General features: G+C 54.6%; 1 protein-coding gene across 2 annotated transcripts; it reads right to left on the reverse strand.

Moving 5' to 3' along the window:
* Positions 1-28: 28 nt before the first annotated feature.
* On the reverse strand, positions 29-21,910 carry Asic4 (acid sensing ion channel subunit family member 4). 2 transcript variants are annotated; one of them, XM_027941964.3, is made up of 10 exons: positions 20,947-21,528; positions 5,099-5,243; positions 4,873-5,000; positions 4,532-4,694; positions 3,979-4,035; positions 2,034-2,187; positions 822-913; positions 660-739; positions 282-386; positions 29-142 (listed from the first exon to the last, which is right to left on the reverse strand). In XM_027941964.3, exons 1-10 carry the CDS (start codon positions 21,526-21,528, stop codon positions 29-31), a joined length of 1,620 nt encoding a protein of 539 aa, XP_027797765.2. The 2 variants fall into 2 exon arrangements, with proteins under 2 accessions (XP_027797765.2, XP_034491625.1); XM_034635734.2 differs by lacking the exon at positions 3,979-4,035 and having other exon boundaries at positions 20,947-21,910.
* Between the last annotated feature and the right edge of the window lie 2,373 nt (positions 21,911-24,283).

A 24,283-nucleotide genomic window follows, 5' to 3' on the forward strand; every position in this document is an offset into this window, starting at 1 on the left:
CCTGGGGCTTTTCTAACACAGCACCATCCTAGCAAGCGAAGTCTTCAAAGAGGCCTCCGGGGGGGCCATGGGGGTGGTGGTGGTTGGGGAGCAGGCTGCTGGCGCCCCCACCCTCAGCACAGCCCCGGCTTGGACAGGGACTCTGTAGGATGAAGAGGGAGTAGAACGGGAGGACTCAAGCAACAGCCTTTCCTTGTCCCCTCGGGCCCTTCAGAAATTCTGGGGGGGTGTTAGGTCCTGAAGAGGGCACTGGTTGCAAACTCTGAAGAGCTTGTCCTCACCTGCTCCTTCAGCTCCTGCAGCCCCAAAGTGGAGATGCCTCCAGTGGAGGTTCGCAGGGGCGTCTTAGGCCGCCGCCACACCCGCTTCAGTCGGTCCCAGGACACCTTGAGGGTCAGGGTGGGGTATAGAAGCGGGCTCAGGAAATTTGGTAAAAAGAGGGCTGGCTTGTAGGACTTGCTGCCCAGCAACTCCCCAGTAAGATCCCACATCATTCTGGCCAAACCCTTCTGCTTCCTCAGGGCCCTCAGGTCTTCCAGCCAGTCAGGCCCAGCTCCAGCCGACTGCCCAGCCAGACCAGCTCCACTAGGAGCCTGCCCACCCAGCTCTGGGTCTCCCACATCCTTGTTCCCCCACGTCCTTGTTCCTGACTCCCTTGCCTCATAGATGTAGTCAAGGATCTCCAGCAGCGTGAGGATGCTGGCCCCAATGAACAGGCCCATCTGTCCCCCGAGGTCTCCTGGGGATCAGGAGGGAAGGGTCAGAGGGAGCAGCTTGGGCTGATCCACCCCATGGGAGTAGGAGCAGGGGCTAGGTCTCACCGAGCAGGGCTGACAGGCCATAGGCTGCTCGCTGCTCCATGGCTTCAGAGGTCAGGGCCTCAAAAAAGACGTCTAAGACCAGGAAGTTCTCCCTGTGGAGAAAGAAAACAGGGTATCCCTGCAGAGCCACTCTTCCTGAGGAGACAGCTGGCAGGAGCAACTCAGCTCCGGCAGATTCTGATCTGAATACCCTTTGTGTGCTGGGGAGCTTGTGACCACCCTCTCAGACTCTCAAGGGCCATGAGGGGAGGTAGTCCCCGAGGTATTAGCTTCATATTTTGAATGGTAGGCAAAGGCCCAAGAGACCTCTGAGGCCTGAAGTATTGTCTCCTATCTCTTCAAAATCAGCAGGATCTTCACCTTGCCTCTTCCTTATGCCTCTCTAGAACCTTCAGTGGTTCCCTACTGCTCATTAGTCTTTCAAGCCTGTCCCCCCAGATCTGTTACATTGTGTCTTCTTATCCAGTTTTCTTCTGAGCTTCCCTCCACACAGGCTTCCTGCTGCTCAGGCTTTTCTGGGCACCCACCACCCTACAGTTCTCCAACTGAGAAGCCTCCCCTCTCTCCCCCAAGGTTCCAACCCAGAGTCCTCAAAGACCCAACTCATGCCTCCCCTACTTTCCTTCCCCCATCAGGGTCTGAAAATCAGCATAACACCATCAAATGTGGCTTGTTCCAAATGTGGCACATAGGTTTTGTATCAGAATCATTTGTACCCACCACCCAGCACTGGGCCTGGCATGTAGACCATGCTTAGTATTTGTTGACTGGCTGCAGTACTAGACTCAAGGCTCAGTACAGCCCCTCCCCGTGCCTCTCCCACCCACCCTCTTCTTCTCCGTCAGCATGCAGTTCACTCCCTGGGTATTTAATGGCTCTTGGGTTGCCAGGAAGAAAGACATATAGAAGGTTTTAAAACAATGGAGTCCATGCAACAGCAGGGATATGTACAGGAGGCTGTGGGAGCTCAGAGAGGACATTTGGGCCAGGAAGTACTTTCCTAGAGGTGGATACAAGATGGGACTTAAAGGATGGGTAGTCAGAAGAAAAGAATTGTGAACATCAGTCCTGGCAGAGAAGATTCATCAAACATGAATATTCAGCCCATTCTCAGTCTCCATAATGTACCAGGCCTGTTGAAGGCAGACTCCACACACACACACACACACACACACACACACACACACACACAGCCCATAAGTAGGCACATACCGTATGTAGGTCTCATTGCGGTTGTACTTCCTCGCCAGGTACCGGGCTGAGCCCCTGTTGGGGATCCTGACCATGGAGATTTCTTTCCCATAACGGGTCAGGTTGCAGGGGGTAGGGCAGAAGCACGGGCCCTCAGAGCCCCCACCCAGGGAGTCTGCAACACAGAGGTATCAACTGCAGTAGGGGAGAGTGGCCCACAAGCCCACTAGCTGCAGGGAGGAGGCACAGGGCTTGTCCTGAGGCAGGCATGTCCACCCTGAGAGCCAGCCCTGGCACTTCCTAGAGGACACTGGCCAGGAGTTCTTGCTGGACCAGCTTTAGAAAAACCAAGAAGGCAGGTGTAGGAGAACCCACAGCACCCTCCCATAGGTTTATCCCTCTGCTCCCAGCCCCTGGGTCAAGGAGGCCCCATGCTCAGAGGGAGGTCAGAGCCCATCTGCAAAACCAATCAACCGCGAGGCCTCAGACACACAAGTAAGTATGGAGAGGATGCTAGGATGGATGGACAGACAGACAGACAACAAAACAAACAGGCAGACAAGATGTACAAGCTCATTGTGCTAGAGTTTCTCCACACGTACCTTCAGATCTATTCTCCACTCTCCTCTCCCTTGTTCCATCCCCAGAAGGCTGTTTGTCAAATGAATCACCTAGACTCCCTTGCCCTCTGGCCTCGGATTGGGCAGGGTCAGAGGATGTGAGGTAGGAGAGGCCAGGGTATGACTTCCTGATTGTCAGACTGTAGGTTGGCAGAGGTTGTGGTTCCCCCTCACCTGCCATCATCATTCTGCCCCAAGTCTCTGTCTGGGTTCCATGGTGCTCCCTTCCTGCCTGATTTGGACCTGGGAGAGTGAAGGCTCCCTGGTTTCTCTAGTTCTGTGGGCTCTCACCTCCCTTATCCCTGATCACACATCTGTTCCTTCACTGAACACTCTTCAGCCACTCCTTGAATGGATGCAGGTGGTGTGGAGGTCAAAGAAGATCTGCATGTGCCAGTCTGCCACACAGCCTCTCGCCCTGCCCCCCAGGCCCATCCCCTGGGGTCCCATCACTTCTGAATTATTACAATGAGCTGTGGCCAGTGCCCCTGCTTCAAGTCCTATCAGACTCACCTTTGGAAGGTTCAATGGCATTCCTGCCTTGCCTTAAGCCCTCGTTGGCTTCCCAGAGCCTCCCCTTCCATTCTGTCAGCCCCTTCCTTCTCTGCCTTCAGTCACACTGACCTTTCTGGCCTTAGCAAAGCACACTCTCTAGCCGAAAGCTCTTTAGTGCACACTGTTCCCATCACCTAAAACATGTCCTTTGCAGCTGGCTGACTCTCATGCACCCTTCAAGCTCAGCTATATTTCACTTCTCCTAGGAATCTTCCCTGCCCTCCTTGGGGCTGCATGACCATCCTTGGGGCCTTGTAGCACCCCCAGGCTCCCTATCCCCACTGTGTCACAGCCCAGGTGGGCTGTAAGCTCATCAAGGGCTGGACTCTTGTTACACTCCCACCTCTAGCACCCCAGAGGAATGTAAAGGTCTGAAGAATGAATGAATCAATCAATGGATGAATGGATGGGTGAGTTGCAAATCAGGCGAGACCTGTGGACAGATGGGGTTGCCTGGCTCACACCGACAGGCAGCAACGTATTCTTCCTGAGACAAGAAGTCATTTTGCTTTCTCAGAGAAGTTGAGCTCATTGGCTGAACCAAGATTGGAAGCCCAGCCCTTCAGCCCCAGTCCTGGGCTCTCTGCAACCTCGCCCTGTGAGCATCACTTACCCAAGTGTCTGCACCTGCAGAGGTTCTCAGACACCCCTGAGGTATGGGATAAGGCTCAAGTCCCAGGAAGAATCCTCCAGAGAGAGATTGGGAGAGGAGCCAAGACAGGGAGGGAAAGGGTGGACAGAGAGATGAAGAGGGTGATGAAGAGGTGAGGGAGAGGGGAGGCAGCACGGACCCAGTGTGTGGTCGGCACACTCGATGTAGATATTTGGCGGGCAGATGGTCTCATTGCCTGAAAGGAGAAAACATTATTCCTGGAATCTACAATCCCTTCCCCTCCCTCTTTTACCATACACCCAGTGTGGGCATGCATGCACCATATGTACACGAATGTACATGTTTGCACATACACATGCACAGATGAACTGATACACACTTCTGCACATAAGCATGAAAATGCATTTATGCCTGTAAATATGCATCCTTGCACACACATATATACACGGTATGCAATTTATCTGAGCACAAGCATACAATACCCCAAAATACACAATCACACAACATGTACATAAGCACACACATGCACAAATACATATTAACATACATTCCCAAATGTCTATGTAAAAACATGCAGAAGATCCCAAGCACGTACACAAGCACACTCCCATGGCTATAAGACATGGGCATATGTTGTACACCTGCAGGTACCTAAGCACACATCCCCATTCCCAGAAGTTGTGGAGCCCGGCAGAGTGGCACAGAGGACCGGATGGGGGTGGGGTGCCTACCTGGCATATGCACCATCCGGCAGTGGCAGCGCTGAAGCACGGCCTCCTTTTCACAGCGCAGCCTGCAGGCAGACACACTGTAGGCCGAGTAGCCCTGCAGCTCAGGCTCCCTGAGTTCACTCTCTGCCCGGCAGTTGCCCCAGGGCTGGGGCAAATAGGTCAGCTGCAGAAGTAGGGCATGAAGGGGTCAAGGCCAGGAGTCCTTCCTGATGCCCACAGCCACAGCAAGGACCAAGGGACCTGGTGGGCTGTGAGCCTCTGGAAGGCAGGCCTTGTTGGGACCCCCTCTGATCATGAAGGCCCAACCCATGCCCAATCTAGGACTAGCTGGGAGTGCTCACCCGCTGTTCCTGGCAGGACACAAAAGTCTGGAAGCCTGGAGACACACCAAACCCCAGCTGGTGGATATAGGGTGGCTCCTCTTGGCTGTGGATCTGCACCCGGATACCTGCCTCGAACGATGTCTCATCTGCACAGCAGAGATGAAAATCTTTGGAAACCTATCCCAGACAGAGGGTCCAGACCCCAGTCCCCAGATTGGCCCTTGTCCCTTTCCCGCCTGTATACTTGTCTCCCTCCAGATGGGCAGGTATTCCTCCTGCTGGATGTCCAGCATGATCTCCAGGCCGCTGCCCATGCCCCCAGCCCGACTGGGGAGTGAGCTCTGTGGATCCGCGTTGAAGGTGTAACACTTCCCGTAGCGAGTATAGACCTGGAGGGGGGCAAGGTGAGAGAACAGGAGGTGAGACAACTCCAAAATTCCCTGTCCCTATTGCCCCAAGGCCACCCCTGCCCCAAAGGCCATTACACCAGCAAGTAATGTACAGTCCACTCTCCCCTGAGCTCTATCTTTTCTACTGTCATCCCCCTTCGATGATTAAAAGGCAGCTCGAATTTATAACACATCAATGCCAGAACTCTTGATATCTTCTCAATATCCTGTCCCCAACCACCATTCTCCTCTCTGAATAGAGGGTCCCATAATTGCTATCTCTTTTTCAAGTGAGGATCCTTAAAATCTCCATCTCCCTCACCCCACATCCAATCCAGCAGCAAGTCCCCAGCAATTCTGCTTGAGACAGAATCCCTCTATTTCTCTTCTCTCTCCGGTGACGCACCCATCATCTTTTCCTAACTGATCTCCCTTCATTCATCCCTGCCCCTCCATCCTTTGCACAGCAGCCAGAACACTTAGATGCCATCAAACCACCTGCTGGCTTTTACTATCTGCATCCTACACCATCATGTTATAAACCTCAAATACACAATGAAATAAATTTTATTTTTAAAAAACAACCATGGATTCCCATTTTTCTAGAAAATGAAGTCAAGCTCCTTTCCTAGCCTGAAAGTCTCCATGTGATGTGACCCCTGCCTGCCTCTCCTGCTCCTCCACCCCTGGATCTGTGACAACTTCAAACATCTGCCCCTCCTTTCCCCTCTGGTCTTTGTTGTTGTTGTTCACTCTCCTGGAATGCACAAGCGAGTGCATGCACACTCACATGCGTGCGCGCGCACACACACACACACACACACACACACACACACACACTTGGCACAGCTGTTAAGCCTGAGCTTAAGCTTCTGGCTCATACACCACACACATGTTCAGTTTGTTGATCTGCTCAGATAGTTACCAAGATCTGAGATGATCTGGTTCGTCTACCTGTCCGCCTTCCCACCACCACCACCAGAGCGCACGCCTCGCAGGAGCAGCGAGCCTGCCTTATGTCTCCCTCTCTTGCCCCAGTGCGGGGCATAAGCGATATTTAGGTAAGATGTTAACTGCAGAGCCAAGTCCTTCTCCCTATTCCTTTGGGGAGGGTTCTCCGGAATGGACACCAGATGGCGCTGACGGCCCGGAGATAGAAGCTGAGGCTCGGGCTGGGGATGGAGCCAGAGTTGCGCGGCAGCTGGGGTGGGAAAGCGGCTGAGGGAGAGGTGGATCTAGTTCCTCCTGCCAGGCTCACCCCACAGAGACAAGCCCCTGGGTCAAACCCATCACAGGCAGCACCTTCCCTGGGGGCAGGAGGTCAGCGCACTCAATCACGCTCCTGCGCTCCCCCTCCCTGCTCCTCGGCGGAACATGTTCACACTGTAAAAGCTGGGACAAATGGCACGAAGCTGTGTCGAAGGAAAAGATCTCCTGGAGGCCTCGCTGCGGAGGAGAGGGCAGAAGGGACAGAGAGGCGGGGTTGAGGGCAGTGAAGTGCAGAGTTCCTAGCAGAGCCTTGGGGGTCCGGGGGACATCCCGTAGGGCAGAGTTAAGTCCTCCCTCTGTCGCTGGGTCAACCACCCAGCCTGAGTGCTCCAGGGATCCCACCCTGCTCCTCCCCGTCAGGCAGTTCTTGCATCCAGTCGGCTACCCTGCCTGATTCCTAAATCAAAAACACACGCATAACAAGTAGCTTGGAGTTTACAAAACGGGGCAACATCTACTGCTGCTCCATCTCATCCACGCAGCCTCTCTGGTATCAGGTAGGTTTATTATCTCTATTATTACAGATGAAGAAACTGCAGTTCAGAGAGGTGAAGTGATTTGCCCAGGGTGACACAGCTAGTGGGCAGGAGTGGTGGAACTCAGCCATGGGCAAGGCTCTAGCTTCTCCTACCGTCAATTGCTGGCATCCCCCACCCCAAGCCCACTCTACCTCAAGAGGCTTTTCCTCCATCCAGGTGAAATGAGACAGGATGCGACCCCATGTGTCTTTTCCCCTGTACCTTTTTCCTTTCTACTCCACTCCTCTGCATCTTCTGCACTCATTCTCTCCATATCTGCTGCTTTTTAGTTCTTCACCTGCCCCCGCCCAGCCTCTGCATTCCAGTTCTTGATCCCCATCTATATCACCCCTGCTCTCATCTGCGTCCTCTCTGCCTGTGTCCATCTGAGGGGCTGGAGTAGGCCCTACAGTTCCAGGAGCCCTTGATATGCCCTTGGCAGAGCGTTAACCACTGAACATGCTCTGTTTAATTGAATCCTCATGAAAAACATAATACCATGAGGTTGGTATTATTATCTCCCCATTCTACAGATTAAGAAATCAAGGCTCAGATAATTAAGCTGATATGCCAAGATCTCCAAGATCAGTGCCTCTCAAACTCCAATGTGCACACAAATCACCTGGGGAACTTTTTATTTTTTTCTTATTTCTTGGTACTGGGCATTGAACCCAGGGGCATTTACCAGTAAGCTACATCCCCAACCTTTTTTATTTTTTGTTCTGTTTCGTTTTGAGACAGGGTCTCACTGAGTTGCTTAGGATCTCTCCTCCCGAGTCACTGGGATTACAGGCACGTGCTATGGCACCCAGCTGGCTACCTGGGGACTTTTTTAAAGTGTACATTCTGATTTAATAGATAGGGTTTGATTTGGGCAGGGCTGAGATTCTGTGTTTCTAATAACAAGCTGACCACACTGTGAGAAGAAAGATGTTAGGTGAAGGGGTAAGAGGCCAGCAAAATGGTCTAACCAAGACCTGTGTTCTTTCGACATGTCACCAGAGGTAGAGGAACCCCAAAATGGGCTGGGTACAAGATTCCTGGGTCCCTGGTGGTGTGAAAATGTAGATGGGGGGAATATGTAAGTATTTGCGAAAATTTCAAAGTGAGCAGGACATAGTGGTACATGCCTGTAATTCCACTACTTGGGAGGTTGAAGCAGGAGGATAACATTTGAGGCCAACCTGGGCAACTTAAGGAGACCATGTCTCAAAATAAAATAAAAAGGGCTGGAGATGTAGCTCAGTGGTGGAGTGCTTGCCTAGCATGAGTGAGGCCCTGGGTTCAATCCCCAGCACCACACACACATACAAATCTCAACATGCCCGACCTCATACTATTTCCAGCCAAGAAGATGCTGGAATCAGCTCTTGCTGACACAGCCAGTTTTGAGGGCATGCTCCAGTTGAGAGGACAAACGAGGCCTGGACTGTGTGGGGAGATGAGCAGTTCACTCATTTCCCCTCCACACTCATACCACCTTGGCAGAGCCCTGACTGCCAGGCAATGCCAAGATCTTTTGGAAGCTCAACCTCACCCAAGAATGGGGGGATGAACTCTCTGAGGCTGGGAGTCCTGCTTCCCTCTTGGCATCCCCAAAGCCCAACGAGTTTTGCAGAGGAGAGGTGAGCGACAGAGGAAGGCAAACGCCATCAAACACTCCCACTTCCTACCAGGTCCTCTGATAGATGCTTTTGATCTGTTTTCTCCTTTGAGCCTCCAAGGAAGCCACATGAGGTAAGTGTCGTTGCCCTCTGTTTAGCGATGAGGCAAACTGAAGCTCAGAGAAGGAAAGTGACTGGGCGCCCAGCAAGTAAATGACGGGCAAGATGCAAATGGAACAGACCCCCGTGAAGGCACAGCAGGTGCTTACAAAATGCTTGGTGGGTGGATGGATGTTCAGTGAGTGAGTGACTCCTGGAGGCTCCTGATCCTGGGTGGGGCAGTACTGGAGGGACACACGCTACAGGATGCTCAGCTAGCCCCACACAGGATGGAACAAATCCCTGGCTTGGGAAGGGGTGATTGTGGGACACATGTGCCCTTGAGGTGGTTGTGCAGGGAGGTAAGTAGAAGTGGTCCAGGCCTAAGAGAGTCCCTCTGCAGGGAATGAACAGGCTAGGCGGAAAGGACCAGGCCACCTGCACAGCCCAGGTCAGGCCCCACTGCTGGGCAGAGCACAGCGTTGCCCCGGAGACAGTCCCTGGTCCAGGCAGCGTCGCTGGGGCCGCCAGCTCCTAAGTGGCAGAACTCTGGTGGCAGCACAGCCCACAGCTTCTTCCATGGAGACGGCACGGCTGCTCAGCCACAAGGTCCCACTGGCAGTCCACTGCTCCTGCCACATGGACTGTCCTGTAAGGAGGGCGTGTGGTCAGGGGTTAAGAGTCCATGGCCCAATTAGAGGGGAAAGTCCCAGGCCAAGAAGTATCCTGATGGCAGTGGCGCTTTCTCCAGATCACCCACCCACACCGCCCCTCAGCCTCTGCACCCTGTGCTGATCATCCCTCTTGGTCTGGTCCTTCCTCCTCTCTGCCTGACCCTATCCAGAGCTTATGGCCTGCCAGAGGCCCCTCTGAACTCAGGGTGAACAGCTTCTCCATAGGACTCTCTTGGATCCCCTCTGCCATCTCCTTTCTGGCCAGCCCTCTGCTGGTCCCTTCTGACTACCTCTCTGTCCCCTACAGAGCTGGCCTGGAGCCCAGCCTGAGTCTGCCTCCCCAGCCTCTGTTTTCTGATCTTGTTCTGTCTCTCCAACGCTTCTCTATCTATCCCTGGTCTATCTGTTTCTGGCACCTGATCGACTGTCTGTCTAGACTTTTTCTCTGCCCTCTGTCAGCCTGTCCCTCCCCCCAGCCTCTGTCTTTCTCTTACATTGTGTGGAGGCCCCCTGGCCTCTTTGTCCTCTGCCCTCTGCATCTCTCACTTGCTTTCTTCTCTGCCTGATCTCTGTCTCTTGTCTTCCTCTGAGATTATCCCCTGAGCCTGAGGTCATCCCCACCAGGTGCCCCTCCTTCTTCTCCTTCCCCTTCTCTGGGTCTGTCTGAGACAATGATCAGAAGTTGGGAGCAATCTGTCCAGAGCTTGCTCCCCTGAGCGATTGCTTCCTTCAGCCTCCTGAGCTCCATCTATCCACAGCTCCCATTTCCTCAGATAGCTCTCCCTGGCTGGCTGGCTGGCTGGCTGGCTTCTCCCTGAGCCCTCCCCAGTCCCTCATTCTCCCTGCAGTCACAGAGCCCACAGGGTTAATAGGCAATTAGCAGGGCCAGGGCTCAGAGCTGTGGGGGAGAGGGCCCTGGGCCTTCAGGAGATAAGAAGCTAGCCAGGAGCAGTGAAGACCAGACTGGGCTAATCCCAGAGCTAATCTGCAGTCCAGGCTTTATCTCCACCACCTTCTGGGCACCCTGCTTCTGCCAAAACCCTGGCACCCGCCCTCCCACTCACTTTTCCATGGTAGTTCCTTCTCCCAAATTCCACCAGCCCTCCTCCAATAAGTCCACCCCCGTGCTTCTCACTTGGGCCTCTCTTACCCCTACAATACCCCGAGGTCCAGGGTGGGCCAGTGGAAGGGGGTGCAACTCCATCCTCCCTGGACTGAGTCTCACACTCTGCAGTCAGACAGCTCCCAGGCCTGGCTTTACTCAGGAGTGACCAGGATCAAATCCTCCTCCTTCTTTATCCTCTCCAGGAGCAGAGGAAGAAAAATGGCACCAACCCAAAACTTCTGGGTGTTTGTGCCAGTCAGAACTTCGATGTCGGGCTGGGGATGTGGCTCAAGCGGTAGTGCGCTCGCCTGGCATGCGTGCGGCCCAGGTTTGATCCTCAGCACCACATACAAAGATGTTGTGTCCCCCGAAAACTAAAAAATAAATATTAAAAAATTCTCTCTCTCTCTCTCTCTCTCTCTCTCTCTCTCTCTTTCTTTAAAAAAAAAAAGAACTTCGATGTCACTCAGTCCAACCCCTCTTTGCCCAAGACTGAAACAGAAGCCTAAAGATGACAAGGTCCAAGTCCAAGTGCACACAGGAAACTGACAAATTCAAAACTGGAACCCAGTCCCAGCTCCCTTATAAGCGCCAGCATTCTCCACTCATTTCAGCCACTTCTCTTGGAGTCAGTCAATGCTGGTCCCAGCTCCAGCTGTACCATTAACAGCTTGTGGCCTTGGTTAGCCAAGTGATTTATCAACTTCTCTAGACCTCAGTTTCCTCATCTCTCAAGTGGGGACAAAAATTCCTGGCTGACATTTCACAGGGTAGTTGTAAGTCTCAAAAGAGATAAGAGACCAAGCATGATGGTGTGCACCTGTAGACCCAGCTACTCAGGAGGCTGAGGCAGGAGGATTGTTTGAGCCCTGGAGTTCAAGGCCAGTCTGGGCAACAGAGTGACATCCAATCTCAAAAAAAAAAAAAAAAAAAAGGCATTTGCAAGATGAAATTATGTATATGAGGCCTCAATATTAGTAATGGGAATTGTATACACCAATATGAACCAAGATAGGGCATGGATTGCCCATTGGATGTCATACTGGAAATGGATACACAGAAGTCTCATTTTGTGTATCTCATTTTGGAGCCTGACAAAACAGGGTTCAAATCCTGCCTCTTCCACCAATCTTGGGCAAAGGACCTTGGGAGCTTGATTTAACCTCTCTGAGCCCCAGCTTGTGCCTCTGTGAAAGGGGAGTGGTGATTCATTTTCCTAAAATTAGGAGTGAGGATTAGAGAAGTTCAGAGTGACGTATGCTAGGTGAGCCCATTTGGGAAATGGAGCTTCCTGCCGAGATGGTACAGTAGCTCTGATTTGGATTCTCACTGGGCCCACCCTCACAGGGCAGCATGCCCCTTGGTAAGGCTTTCTGTGAAACTTGGAAGCTGCTCAGAGGATGGCACTTTGTCAGAGAAAATCCCGCAGGCTCTGATATAGATATGGTTGTCCTACCAGCTGGAAAGCCTAACCTCGTTTACCAGCAGGCCTTACGCTTAAGTCCATGGGCTTTAACTGCTCTGATCTTCCATTTTTCATCTATAAAATGGGAATCAAAATAGGCACCCTTGGGGCTGAGGTTGTGGCTCAGTGGTAGCGTGCTTGCCTAGCACGTGTGAGGCACTGGGTTCGATCCTCAGCACCACATAAAAATAAATAAATAAAGGTATTGTGTCCAAGTATAACTTAAAAAAAAATAATTAAAAATAGGCACCTCTCTGAGGTGTTATGAAGAAAGAGATAATTACATAACATGTTAGGATCAGCTAACATTTAATGAGTGCTTACTCTGTGTCAGGCACAGTCCAAGTATTTTACATAAATTTGCTTGTCAATGCTGACAGAAATGATAGGAGTATCCCTACTGTCTCTGTTGTACAGACAAGATAATGGAGGCACAGATAAAGAACTTGCCAGGGTCATGTAGTATGGTAGATTGGTGGACCAGTCAGTCTGGCCCAGAGTCTGCATTCAGCCACTGTGCAATATACACCTGGCACACAGCACTTACAAACAGTAGGTGCTCAAGGAATGGTGGATGTTCAAACAACACGTGTTCAATACTATTGGTGAAGCCTGTACAATATACCAGGCACTGTGCTTGGTGCTGAGGATGCATCATAGAACAAAACAGTCTCTGCCTTTAGGGAATCTGCCATCCGGCCCTTGGGCATTCATTCATTCAAAAAGTGTTGAGCACTACATGCCAGGCAAATTCTAAGTGTCAGGTCTACAAACAAGAAGAAAACACAAGAATCCAACAATCCTATCACAGGTAGAGGTTATTAGCTGTGGTCCATGCTATGATGCGAAAGCCCAGTCAAGCCCTCTGATGGTGGAACAGGACCATTGGGTTAGAGGGTCAGGCCGAGCTTCTTTGAGCAAGACCACAGGCCACTGCCCAGGAGGCGCATGGGGATTGTGTCACAGTCAAGACCAGAGAATACACTTATCCCCTCCAGGGGTCCAGGCTGTTATGTGAATGTGTAGGTCTCCATTGCCTTATGGTCAACACAGCCCCTAGTCCCCACTATCACCCATGAGCTTTTCAAGGAGACTTCCTTCCTAAGGTGAGTCTGAGAAGCAACGGTCACTGTGTTTGTTCAAATGTAAATGTGGGCACTGTGGTGGACGGAAGGAGGACCAGCAAGGCCTTGAGATTTCTGAGCAGGGAGTTCAAGCGGTGGAAGAATGGTGGAAGAATGCGGAGGTCCAGGGAGCGCCAGCTTCCAACCGAGAGGAGGAGGCCGGACGGTCAACCATGTTCCCCTGGCAGCCACGCTTAGGCCTTAAACCCTAGAAAATCAATTTTTCAGGCGAGAATATTTTTAATTGGTTATTAAGTCCTTCCCTGACCTCCCCTCCCATGCAAAGTTGTCGCTAAGAGTTGTGCTTACACCGCGGAATACACACCCACACCGGATGTGAGTTGCCAGTTCCTAACAAAGCTGAGGTGGCCTTGGGGACAGCCATGGGTGGCTGTGTGCCCACCAGGAACTTTGACCGGCCCCCAGGCCCCCACTGCTGTCCCGCGCATACCCACCACCCTGAAAGCCCAGGCCGGGCCCACCCGCAGCCCAGAGCCGCACCGGGCCCACTCTCCACGCCCGCGCGCGCTCCTGCGGGGCAGGCATCCATCACCGCGCCAGGGCCCTCCTCCCGTCTCCTCCTCTCCTCCGGGCGCCTCGGCTCTCCTCCCTGGGTTTGCCTCATTTGCATTCCCTCGGCTCCCGGCTCCTCGGCAAAGTGACCTCCGCGCACACAGCAGCGCCAGAGGCTTCCACGGCGGAGGGAGACACCGTCGCCCGCCGCCCGCCGTGGCCAGGGAGGGACGAAGGGGCGGGAGCCCGGACGGCCTGGAGAGGGTCGCGAGGAGATGTCTGCAGAGCTGGGGGTGGCTGGCGGGCGTGGGGATAGCCTATAGGTCTGGTGCTGAGGGGCACCGAGGAACGCGGGTGGGATTTGAACCCGCGACCTCAGGTGCGTCGTCGGGCAGAAATGAGACGTGGAGGTCAGTCGAGGCCCAGAAAAGCGGAGCCTCAGAAACGAAACCCCTACCCCGGGTTCCAGGAACCCGGAGGTCCCAAATACTGAGTTTCTGTGCTTTGTACTCCCGTTGGGGAGGGGCCAGCGCCACGGAGCAGTCACCCTGGGTCCCAGCCCTCCCGGGGCCTGCCCAGCCCCCTGGCCCCGCTCCCCTGGCCCGCCTAGCCGCCTCCCCTCCCCCCGTTTGGTATTTACACCTTTCACACATTTGTAAGCTATTATCCTGTCCACGCTTAGTCACCGCTGAGCCAAGCGCCACGGATTTAGCTCCTTTAATCTTTCCTCCTAAATCAATCCTCCATTTCCCCTTAATCATCCCGTGGCTCCTCTCTGAACTCTCGCTGCTGCCTCGGCTGCCGCAGCCTATGCCTATCTCTCTGGAACTGCTTCCCCTCCAACCAAAACGAGTGTCCCAAGGGCACCGTGAACATTTGAGGGGTGGGTTGGATTTCCAGAGCTGCTAGCCCCCAGCCTGGGGACCCAAAGAAGAAATACAGACACCCCCACCACCTTCCTGGAAAACACAAAGCAGGGGAGTCTTCCTGTCCCCACCCTCAGGGTCCCTGTCCACCCCCCCCAACCCACCCAAATCTGGGGTGGCTCTGAAGATCCTAAGCCTCTACCATGATTTGCAAAAATGACAACAAGAAAATGCCCTGGTAGGTCTTCTCCCCTCAGGCCTCCTGCCCACCAAGCTGGCTGTCCCCACCTCTTCTGACCAGCTGCTCAAAGGAGGTGGGATGCAGAGCAGAAGAACCTGGAAGGGCAGGCAACACTGCTAACCCCCAGCCTGAAGCTGCCCTCTCATCTTCCTCCAGGGTGTCTGTGCATCTTTCCTGAACCACCCTCAGGTTCCATCCCCCACTCTCCCTCCCCCACCCAGTAGGACCCACTGAACCACTGAGTCAGGGGCCTCAGCAGGAATAACCTTGAGGCTGGGTGCTCTCAGTGCTCCCTGGGATCCCCTACATTTCTGATTCTTTCTGCCCCCAGCCCTGATCTCACAGAGGCAGCCCTGCCACTAACCACAAGAGGGAGCAGATCGCTCCTGGGAAGCTGAAGGGCAGGAATGGGTGTCCAGGAAGGAATACTGTAGGGAAGAAAGAGGGAGGACAGGAGGGGAACAGTACGTGGGGGCCATTTCTTCAAATGCTAATCAGCATCTTCCGGCAGTGCGAGGAGAAGCTGAGCTGATAATGAGCCCAGCTCAGGGCTGATTCCTGATTAATGAAGAGGCCACGGGGCTGCTGAGTGGGGCCGGGTGGGGCACGTTCCTCATGACCCTCCCCACTGCCCTTGCAGACCAGCCCTCTGTGACAGTAACAATCTCTGCCCTTCCTTGCAGGACCACACCATCCAAATCCTGATCCACCAACTCCACTGCTAAAGTAGCCAGACTGAGGCGCCCCCTGCAGGAGGGCCTAAGGGACAGCAGCCAGTGTTGGAGTAAGAGGTGAGCAGGACCAGCGATCACACTGGGTTCCGGGTGAGTTGGAGACAGCCCTTGCTGTTTTTTATATCAGAAAAAAAAATATTAAAATAAGCAAGATTTGGGCCTTAGTTGGACAAAAATAGGAAACCTTCCAACACTGGGCACCCTCATGTTAACTGGACACCCTCCAGTTAACTGGAAATGAAGAGCAGCTGTCCATTCTGTTAAGTAATCTCTAGTTCTCCTCAGACCCCTCCCTTCCCCACTGTGTTCCCTCCCTGACCTGACTGCCTGGCTCCTGAAGAACCAACCCTGAACTAGATGTTGAACTAATTGTGTTCAAGATTCACACCTTGAAAGAGGATGGTACCAGAGGAGACAGAGGACATAGGGTATGGGGGTCAGAGCTCATCTGGTATATAAGAGGCTTGAACCAACCCCAGCCAATTGGGAATCCTTCCAGAGCCAACAAGGGCTAGAAGTAGCCCTTAGGTTCTCAGACCCAAAAGCAAAAGAATGGAGTTGGGATGGATCATGGAGTGGCCACTCCCATGGCCAAGGGCAGGGGGTCTAGTGGGGGGGGGAGTAGAGACTATTAGTACTGGTCTGACCATAAAAGAAACTGAAGGGGCTAAGGGGGAAGCTGGGATGGAAGGAGGGGATTGCTGAGGAGCCCCAAACGGGGAACTTGGCAGCCAAAGAGAGAGAGAAGGCTTACATGCTCTTCCTCTTGTATCAGAGCTGCCCTGGGTGGCGGCTGGGTAGGGCTGGGAGAAGAGGGAGGAGGGCAGGGAGGGGGACTGCCCAGCTGGAAGAGGCCTTGTCTAATTGTGCCTGATTAGTAGAGAGGAAGAGAACAGGGCGAGTGATTAATAGTCACGGCAGTCACCAGCCTGTGGGGAAAGAGTGTTGGGAGGGGGAGGGAAGCCTGGGAGCCAAGAGGGGATGGAGACAGTGAGGCACCCACAGGGCCCTTGTCTCCCACCCCTCCAGGAATTTTCTAAACCCCCATGAAGAAGGTCTGGGACCTACACCTCCCTCCTTAGGGACTCTCCTGCTCCTCCATGCCTCAATTTTCCTAGAAGTGGAATGGAAGACGAAAGGCCAATTTTTGATCTGCACCTGGGAAAAAAGGTCCCTTGGTTTGCAAGGTGTTTCTAGATGCCCCAGTGCCCCAGGCACCCTCCTCAGCTCAGCCTGGTACCTCAGCCTGAACAGTAGTTCATAGCCTGCAGCCATTACAGTTTGTCCTTGATCCCAGTTCTAATTCCAGCCTGCCAGGCAGTCTGAACCTCATTCCTAGAATCATCAAGAGCTGCACTGTCCAAGACAGTAGCCACTAGCCACACATGCCTAATCACATTTCAAATACTCATCAGCTGCATATGGCTAGTGACTACCATGCTGGACAGCACAGACACAGGACATTTCTGTCATCACAGAATGTTTTTTTGGCTAGCACTGACCTAGAGTGTGCGTACACTCTGGCACATATGCACACGTGCGTGCCTATTTGGATCAAACGGAAATGATACAACGGCACTGAGGAGGACTTGGGCCCGAGGGTAACAGGGAGGGAAGACCAGGTGATGGACAGCAGCGACAATGCCAAAGCAGGGGTCCGAAACCAGTAGGTGGTGCTGTGAACAGTCAGGTTAAAGATAGCCAGGAGCAGGGTTGGTGGCGTTTCTGACAGCTGACACTTGCAGAGTGCCTAGGATGTGGGTGCCAGGCAGCGTGCTAAGCACTTTAGGCATCTCTTTAATCTTTAGGACAACCCCAAATGTTTAGGTTCTAATATCCTATTTAATGAATGTAAAAACCGAAGCTCACAGAAGCATTTTTAGGTCCCCCCAAAGCCATACAGCGGAAAGGGTAGAGCCAAGGTTCAAATCCACACAATCAGGTGACTCAAGAACTCACACAGTTGACCCCTGCAGGGTACAGTCTCCAGCTAAGAGGAGATGCTGAATTTTAGAGCCGTCTTGGCTTTGTACAACTAGAGACGCTGGCGAGTGGGGAAGGGTGATGCCTGTCTTCCAGGAAGTGGGCAGGCTGGGCATGAGCCCGGTAGTGAAAAGTGGAATTGGGGCTTGGGGCACAGGACCCCTGGAGCAAATGGTGGTAGGAATGGGGAAGAAAGAGAGAACCATCTACAAGGTGGCAGGGGAACACATAGGTGACAGAGAAAGTAGGAGGTATAAGTGGGAGTGGATTGGTGTGAGACTAAGCGTGGCAGGGAAAGGGAAAGGGAAAGAGGAGGAGAGCTGGGGACTAGCTGGAGGAGACCAGTGTGGAGGGAGAGCACCCCCAGCCCCAGCATCCTCTTCTCTCTTCCTCCCCTCCTCCCTCTCCTCCTCTCCACACCGTGGCCAGCCTGCCTCATCCTGCCTCATCCCTTAAGCCTCCCCAGCCCTCTTCAGCCCGAGTGGCCTCTCTCTCTGAACTCAGGTTCTTCCTATCCATGCACCTCATCTGGCAATTAATCCTGGCACCTTATGACACCACTTGCATGGCTGATTAACTCTTGCATGGTTGCTTAAGCTTTTGAGCATCCCTGTCCTTGCTCTACCATGGGACTGTAGGCTGCTTGAGGACAGGGACCAGGGACTAGGGCTTCTCTTCTTTGCTGTCCCCCACAAGCAGGGATCCCAACACATAGTAGGTACACCGAGCTCCATGTTGATGGACTGCCTGGGAGTGAATGAGGGGCTATCTGGGAGCACCGGGTAAGAGCAGTTGCAGTGGTAACAGAAGCAAGAGCAGCAGCTTAGGGGACTGGGGGAGGGTGCATTACCAGGAGTAAAAATAGGCTGGAAAATGTGACATTTATTAACTTGGATTCCGGAGGAAAGGTCACAGCAGAGTGGGGAGTGGGAAAGAGGAAACAGGGAAAGCAACAGAAAACACATAATAGCCCCTTACTGAAGGCTGTCGCCGTCACTGACCATTTCATGACCCACTTGCTTCCATGTTCCCCACCAACTGTCTCAGGTACCCATCTCCCCATCACAGACCCCCCCACATCCCCAACATGGACTCCATGTCCTCACCACAGAGACAATTACAGACCTCATGCCCTCACCAGACACCACAGTGTCTTCATGTCCCTTCTCCAGTTTTGCCCAGATGACATGCCCTCATCTTCCCCGAGGCCGCGGATCATGGGCCCCATCTCAATCTTTAATTCCAGACCCTGGTGCATTTGCAGCAGGCTTAGCTCGAAGGTGCCAGATCCAAGGGAAGTTACACTCAGCAGATGGGAACGAGGTATGGGCATAAGGGTATGAATCTAGATTGGGCACGGAGAATAGGAACCCCAAAGGGGACTCACCCCCCAGTGCTTGCTTTGCTCCTCCTCCCCTTGTTATCCTTCTGCAGCCCCAGAGTTGAGACCCACAACTTCTCTCCTCTCTTCTGCAGCCCCAGGGTAGCAAAGGGCCTGTGGGAAATCCACCCTCACTCCTCCCAGCCCTTCCCGGGATTTCCAGGGACTCACCAGCTTTGATCAGGGGACTCCCTGTCCCTCTATCCTCCAGGCACCTCCTCCCTCCCTGGAGGCTAGGCAGGAACTCTGGCTCCCTCTCTTTACTTCCTCAGCCCCCCTCCATCTCTTTCTCCCCTTCCCTCCCACTGATATGTCATTACCCTTCCCCTTTCCTGCCCACCCCCAACAAGGGCCTGAGACACAAACTCCTGCTCTAGTTTGCTTAGGGGACACAAAGACCCCATTGATTTCTGCCCCAACAGCACCTGCTAAGACTGGACCCCCGCAACAAGGAGGGGTGAGGCTGCAGGACAGAGGAGCCCCATGGATCTTAGAGGCCACATACTCTATATCCCACCTCCTCCTCAGGGACCCTCCCAGGCTTGTCTTTGGGGAGCAGTGAGTTTTCCTAGAAGACAAGGTGTACAGCCAGACAATGGGCTAATGCCCTCTGACTCTGCTTCCAGCACAATCCTCTCCTTCTTGGGTCTCTGTTGCCATCTAATTGCCCCCACCCAATGTCAGGAGGCCCCAGACAGCAATCATGGTGGGGGCCAGGACCCGGTTGGAGTGTGTTTCCTGGTGACACTGAGGCAGCAAGTGAGTGAAAGCCTGGGGTTGGGGGCTGGGCCTTGAGGAAGGAAAGTCCCCATTGCTGCTGGAGGCTGGCCTGAGTGGGCACCGTGTTGACACCACACATCTGCACCTGCATGGGCATTGGTACCGAGGATGAAAACACAGATACACACAGTGCTGGGAGTCAACTGTGGACTGGGGACAGCCATCTCAAGCACCGTGAATAATAGATAGCCTGTGACTGTGGGTGAACGGATTGCTGATAGACAGACAGTACACCAGACACACCCCCCGCACTCACACACCTGACTGTGGGAGGTGTGCAGGGAGAGCAGCCCGAGCCGACACTCCCAGCCAGGGTACATGTGTTTGTGTTCCTACATGTGTGAGAGATGGCGCCAGCAATCTCTGCATGGAGAATGGGGAGCAGCACTTGGGGTAGATGAAGGGGCGTCATGAGGTGAGATGGCACCCACAGCATGACCCCATCCTTGGCAGCTAGGAGCTGGAATATGGGCATGGAGCTGAATAGCTCTCTGGGCGTGTGGGTATGTGGGTGTGCAGGTGTGCATGTGAGTGGAGTGACAGGGACACTGAGTGCGTGTGAGAGGGAGTGTGCAGGAAACTGTGTCCCCAAGCAGTAGGAATGTGTGTGTGTGTGCGCGCGTGCATGTGCGTGTGCTAGCACTGAGGGTGAATTATGCACACAGAGTGAATGAGTGATCCTCAGTGTAGGAGCCAGAGCCGGGCAAGGGAGCAACAAGGGGATGGAGGGGGCCACTGGCAGGCGAAGCTGGGGGGAGCATGAAAGAGGGATGTGTGAGGGTATCCGTGAAGGGGGGCAGTGAGAGACACAGGGACAGAAGAGACACTGGCACCCAGTGTACACGAAGACCATCTCTATCCAGTCTGCCAGTGGGGCCAGCTCCCCAGAAGGCAGCCCTGAGTCCTTCCCTAGCCAAAGCCCCCCAAATACCCGTCCCTTTCACCTTCATTTTGGGAGGGAGAAGAATTCAGTTGCTCCAGAAGAAAAGGGGAGCAAGAGCAAAGTGGGGATCAGTCAGTCCAGCCTTGGGAGGGTACATCCCTTCCCTGCTAGCTGACCAGCTTCAAGACCCCTGGGCTCACCCCAGGCTAGCCCCTGGCCCCCAGCCCTGGGCACTGCAGCAGCGGCAGGACCAAGAAGAGGAGCAGCAGCACTGGGGTAAGTCCCTAGGACTGTCCACCGCTCCAGGGCTGGGAAGCCAGAGGGAAACACCGGCTGGGGAGACACCAGGCCCGCCTCTGGTGGCGGAAGGAAGGGAAGCCCTGTTGAGGATGCCCTCACGTACCACCCCCGCCCCACGCCAGCCTCACCACCCCAGGCCAGGCAGCCCAGCTGGCAGAACTCACCACAGAGAAGTTGCTGGCGGAGCAGTGGTGCCCACTGAAGTTGCAGCTTTTGAGCATGTCGGCAAGCTGGTGGCCAGTGCGGTTGAGGATGTCTACCATGTCGGGCTCTGGGTAGCGCAGGCCAGCAGCACGGTGCCCATCCCGGTCTTTGGGGGGTAGCCCTGTCAGATTGGCCAGGTGGAAGATGTCAGCATCGCTGAGTGCTGAATGCCGGAAGCGGTTGATGTTGCAGAGGGTGACAGCTGGGAAGCCCGCCACTGGGGCTGGGGCAGCAGGGTCCATTGCCACCAGGTGAGGCCGGGTCAGGTAGCCCCGGGCCAGGCCAGCTGCCTGGTACAAGAAGGCAGCCAGCGAGGTGAGTAGGGCCAGTGCCCACAGGGTTCTGCGCAGTCCATGGGGGCCTGGGCCACAGGCCCGGCCCAGCCCATGCAGAGTGCTGGTGCTGGCAAAGGTGGCCAGGTCCCGGGGGGCTGCTGCCCCCCGAGCAGCCCCCAGGAGGCTCTGCTCATCCCCTGCCTCCTTCTCCTTGGGTTTCGCATCTTCCTCAGCAAATTTGATTTTGCACACAATCTCGATCGGCATCTGTCCCTGGCTGCTGGGACTGGCCAGAGCCTCCCTGCCCCTGTCCCTCCCTGGCCAGCAGCCCTGGTGCCCTCCGGAGTGGCGGTGGTGGCAGCGGCTGCTCTTCTAAACTCAGGGCAAGCAGGAGGAGGACAGGGACAGGGTGGGGGCCCGAGGTGGGGGCGTCACTCCCACTCCCAGCAGCTCCGCAGCCCTGGTGCTGCTTCTGCCGCCGCTGCCTCTGCTGCCGCTTGTCTCTCTCCTCGATCGTCTCCTTGTGGCTTCCCTTATCAGCACCAGCACAGCTGTCAGCCCCTGCGTGTGTCCCTGCGAGCGAGCGAGTGAGCGAGGGAGCTAGCGCTGCTCCGCCACGCCGCGCAGCCCCAGCCGCTCCGCTCAGCATGTGCTCCGGAGCCCACCCCGTGCTTAATAATTCAGGACATGTCAACAGCGTTTCACCGGCGGCATGGGCGGCAGGAGCCAGGCCAGGGGAGGGGAAAACCCCTGGTCCAGGACAGGGATCCAGGGATTGGGCTATCCCCCAAAGTCTTGCTACACCCTAGCCACTTGCAGGGAGCCCCAGATGTCCCACTCCCAGGGCACTCAGGCAAGAGAACAACACCCAGAGCGCTCAACCTCCTCTGCCACTTTTCTGAACCACACCCCATGGAGGGTCAGCCAACTCTGTCCTCCACTTCCCAGCCTCCCTGACTCCGGACTCCAGCCAACACCTGGTCCCACTACCCAGCTCACAACAGCTTCCAGAAACTCCTTGAGAGAGCCACTTGTTTGAATGAGGAAGGGGAAAGGAGGAAGAGGGCAGGCAAGACAGACTAGGGGACAACCGTGACTCCGCTAAGATTCTAGCTTCCCTAGAGCTTTGCTGTTGACTTCAATGCCCCACTGTACCCCTCTCTGTTCCTGCTCCAGGAGACTGGCTCTGTCTCTCTCGTCTTGTCCCTAACCCCTGAGCCACTCATACGACTGGGAGTGAGGCCACCCTGGCTAACTTGCATATCTATGGCCACTTTCACCCCAAATGTCCCCCAAGTCTCTTGCCACAACCAGGCTGGGGGTGGGGGGGTGCTGGGTGAATAGGCTAGGGAGGAAATGGGAACTCTCAAATGTGGAAGGAGGTAGTGGAGAGCCCAGATGGAGGTTTCCCAGGGAGCGAGAAGCTGTGCTGGTTTTCAATGGGAGAGAATGCCATCCTCAGGAAACCAATGCCAGGGCTGCCCTGTCACTTGGTAGAATGGGGGCAGGGTAACCCTGAGGGACTGCCATATTCTTGTGGAGGGGCAAGTGGGCACGTGGTCTGTCAACACAGGCAGGGGAAGGATGCCTGGCTGGCCGGCCAGGAGGGGATACATTTGTGGCCCCCAGGGTGAGGGGTGGCAAGAATGAGCTGCTTGTGCTCTGGGGGACCCATGTGAGAGTGTGAACCCTCATGGGGGAGGAAGCACTTGTCCCCTGCAGGAAGGGGGGGCTGATTAATCGGGGCGCTAATGAGCAGCAGGGAGAGGAAGCTCCAAGGGGCGGGGGAGGCGGCTCCATCGATCCAAGCCGCGGAACCAGCAGCTGAAAAAAAAAGTGAGAAGGGAATCGATCTGAGGGAAACGGCAGCTGCTGGGGATTAGAGCCCGAGGTCCACCCGCTGCCCGTCGGCCACCCCTCCCCTGCGTCAGGCCTGGCCCCGCAGTCTCCGCCTGGACCTGAGGGAGGGACCCAAGGATGTTCCCTAGGGAGCAGGGAGCTGCTCTGCCACCCTGGCTGCAAGGCCAGGTCAGGTCCTACCAGGGTCACCTCAGCATGGAGCCTGCCCACACACCCAGCCTGGTTATGCATGGTGCCCTGACTAGGTTGTTCCAAGCCTTTCAGCAAAGTGGCTTCCAGGCGTCCCACAGCTGGGTTTCCCCATAGATTCCCAGGAGGCTGAGTCAGGGTCAGAGAAGCTTGGCAAACTGAGAAGACCCCTGGGGTTGGGTCCAGTGCTGACTCTGGCTGGGACACAACATCCTGGAGGGGAAAGTGAGATTGGCACTGGAAGCAGCCGCCACATTACTACTCAAGTATCCAAGTGACCACAGACAGCCCCCATGCCCCATGCCTTGGCAGCCCCCTCCGAGGCTCTCCCCTCCCTGGTAGACTTACAGACATTTCCAGAGCTCCCCCCACCGCTCCTCCCCATCCTTCTCTCTTCCCCTTTCTCCCAATATTGATTTTTCTTTACTAGGTTTTTTTAAAAAAAGGTGATTTAATTGCTTTTTTAAGGTTACTTCAGTCTGGGGCTCTGCCAAGAAAGCAGGGAGCTGCCCCCCAAGCTCTCCCCCGCACTTACTGCTGCCCTGGCGTCTGTACATGTCCCTGAATTCCCCTGTCATCTGCTGAGATCTCAGGGTCACACTCTCCCATCACATACTGGCCTCCATCAGAGCCCAAATCACACCCTCTTTCCCCTTGAGGGATGTCAGGGAAGCTTCAACCTCTAAAAGGAATGAAGTTGGGTGGTAACTGGGCACAGGGGGAGCATGGGGGGCTGTGGAGGAACTCCAGGCTGCCTGGAAGTGGTGCAGCAGTTAGTTACACTTACACCCCCACCACTGCCCGATGGCCAGCTGTCTCCAATTGTCCCCAAGTCCCCACCTCCAGTCTCTCAGATCTCCAGGAATCTGGTTATGCTCGGTAGGAGTCATCCCTCACCCCCACCCATCCTTCCAGCCCATCTCTTGGTTTGGTTTTTACCATCCACTCCTCCCCAGCCTCTGCTGGCCCTCTT

The sequence above is a fragment of the Marmota flaviventris genome, chromosome 11 (assembly GCF_047511675.1).
Source record: "Marmota flaviventris isolate mMarFla1 chromosome 11, mMarFla1.hap1, whole genome shotgun sequence".
Classification (NCBI taxonomy): domain Eukaryota; kingdom Metazoa; phylum Chordata; class Mammalia; order Rodentia; family Sciuridae; genus Marmota; species Marmota flaviventris.

Bases quoted from the DNA above. Each gene is read 5' to 3' on its own strand.
- Asic4 (XM_027941964.3), bottom strand. From the start codon at position 21,528: ATGCCGATCGAGATTGTGTGCAAAATCAAATTTGCTGAGGAAGATGCG. The intron at 5,001-5,098 runs GTATACAGGCGG...TCTGCTGTGCAG, and splicing joins GCCCATCTGGAGGGAGACAA to ATGAGACATCGTTCGAGGCA. The intron at 4,695-4,872 runs GTGAGCACTCCC...CTACTTCTGCAG, and splicing joins TGTCCTGCCAGGAACAGCGG to CTGACCTATTTGCCCCAGCC.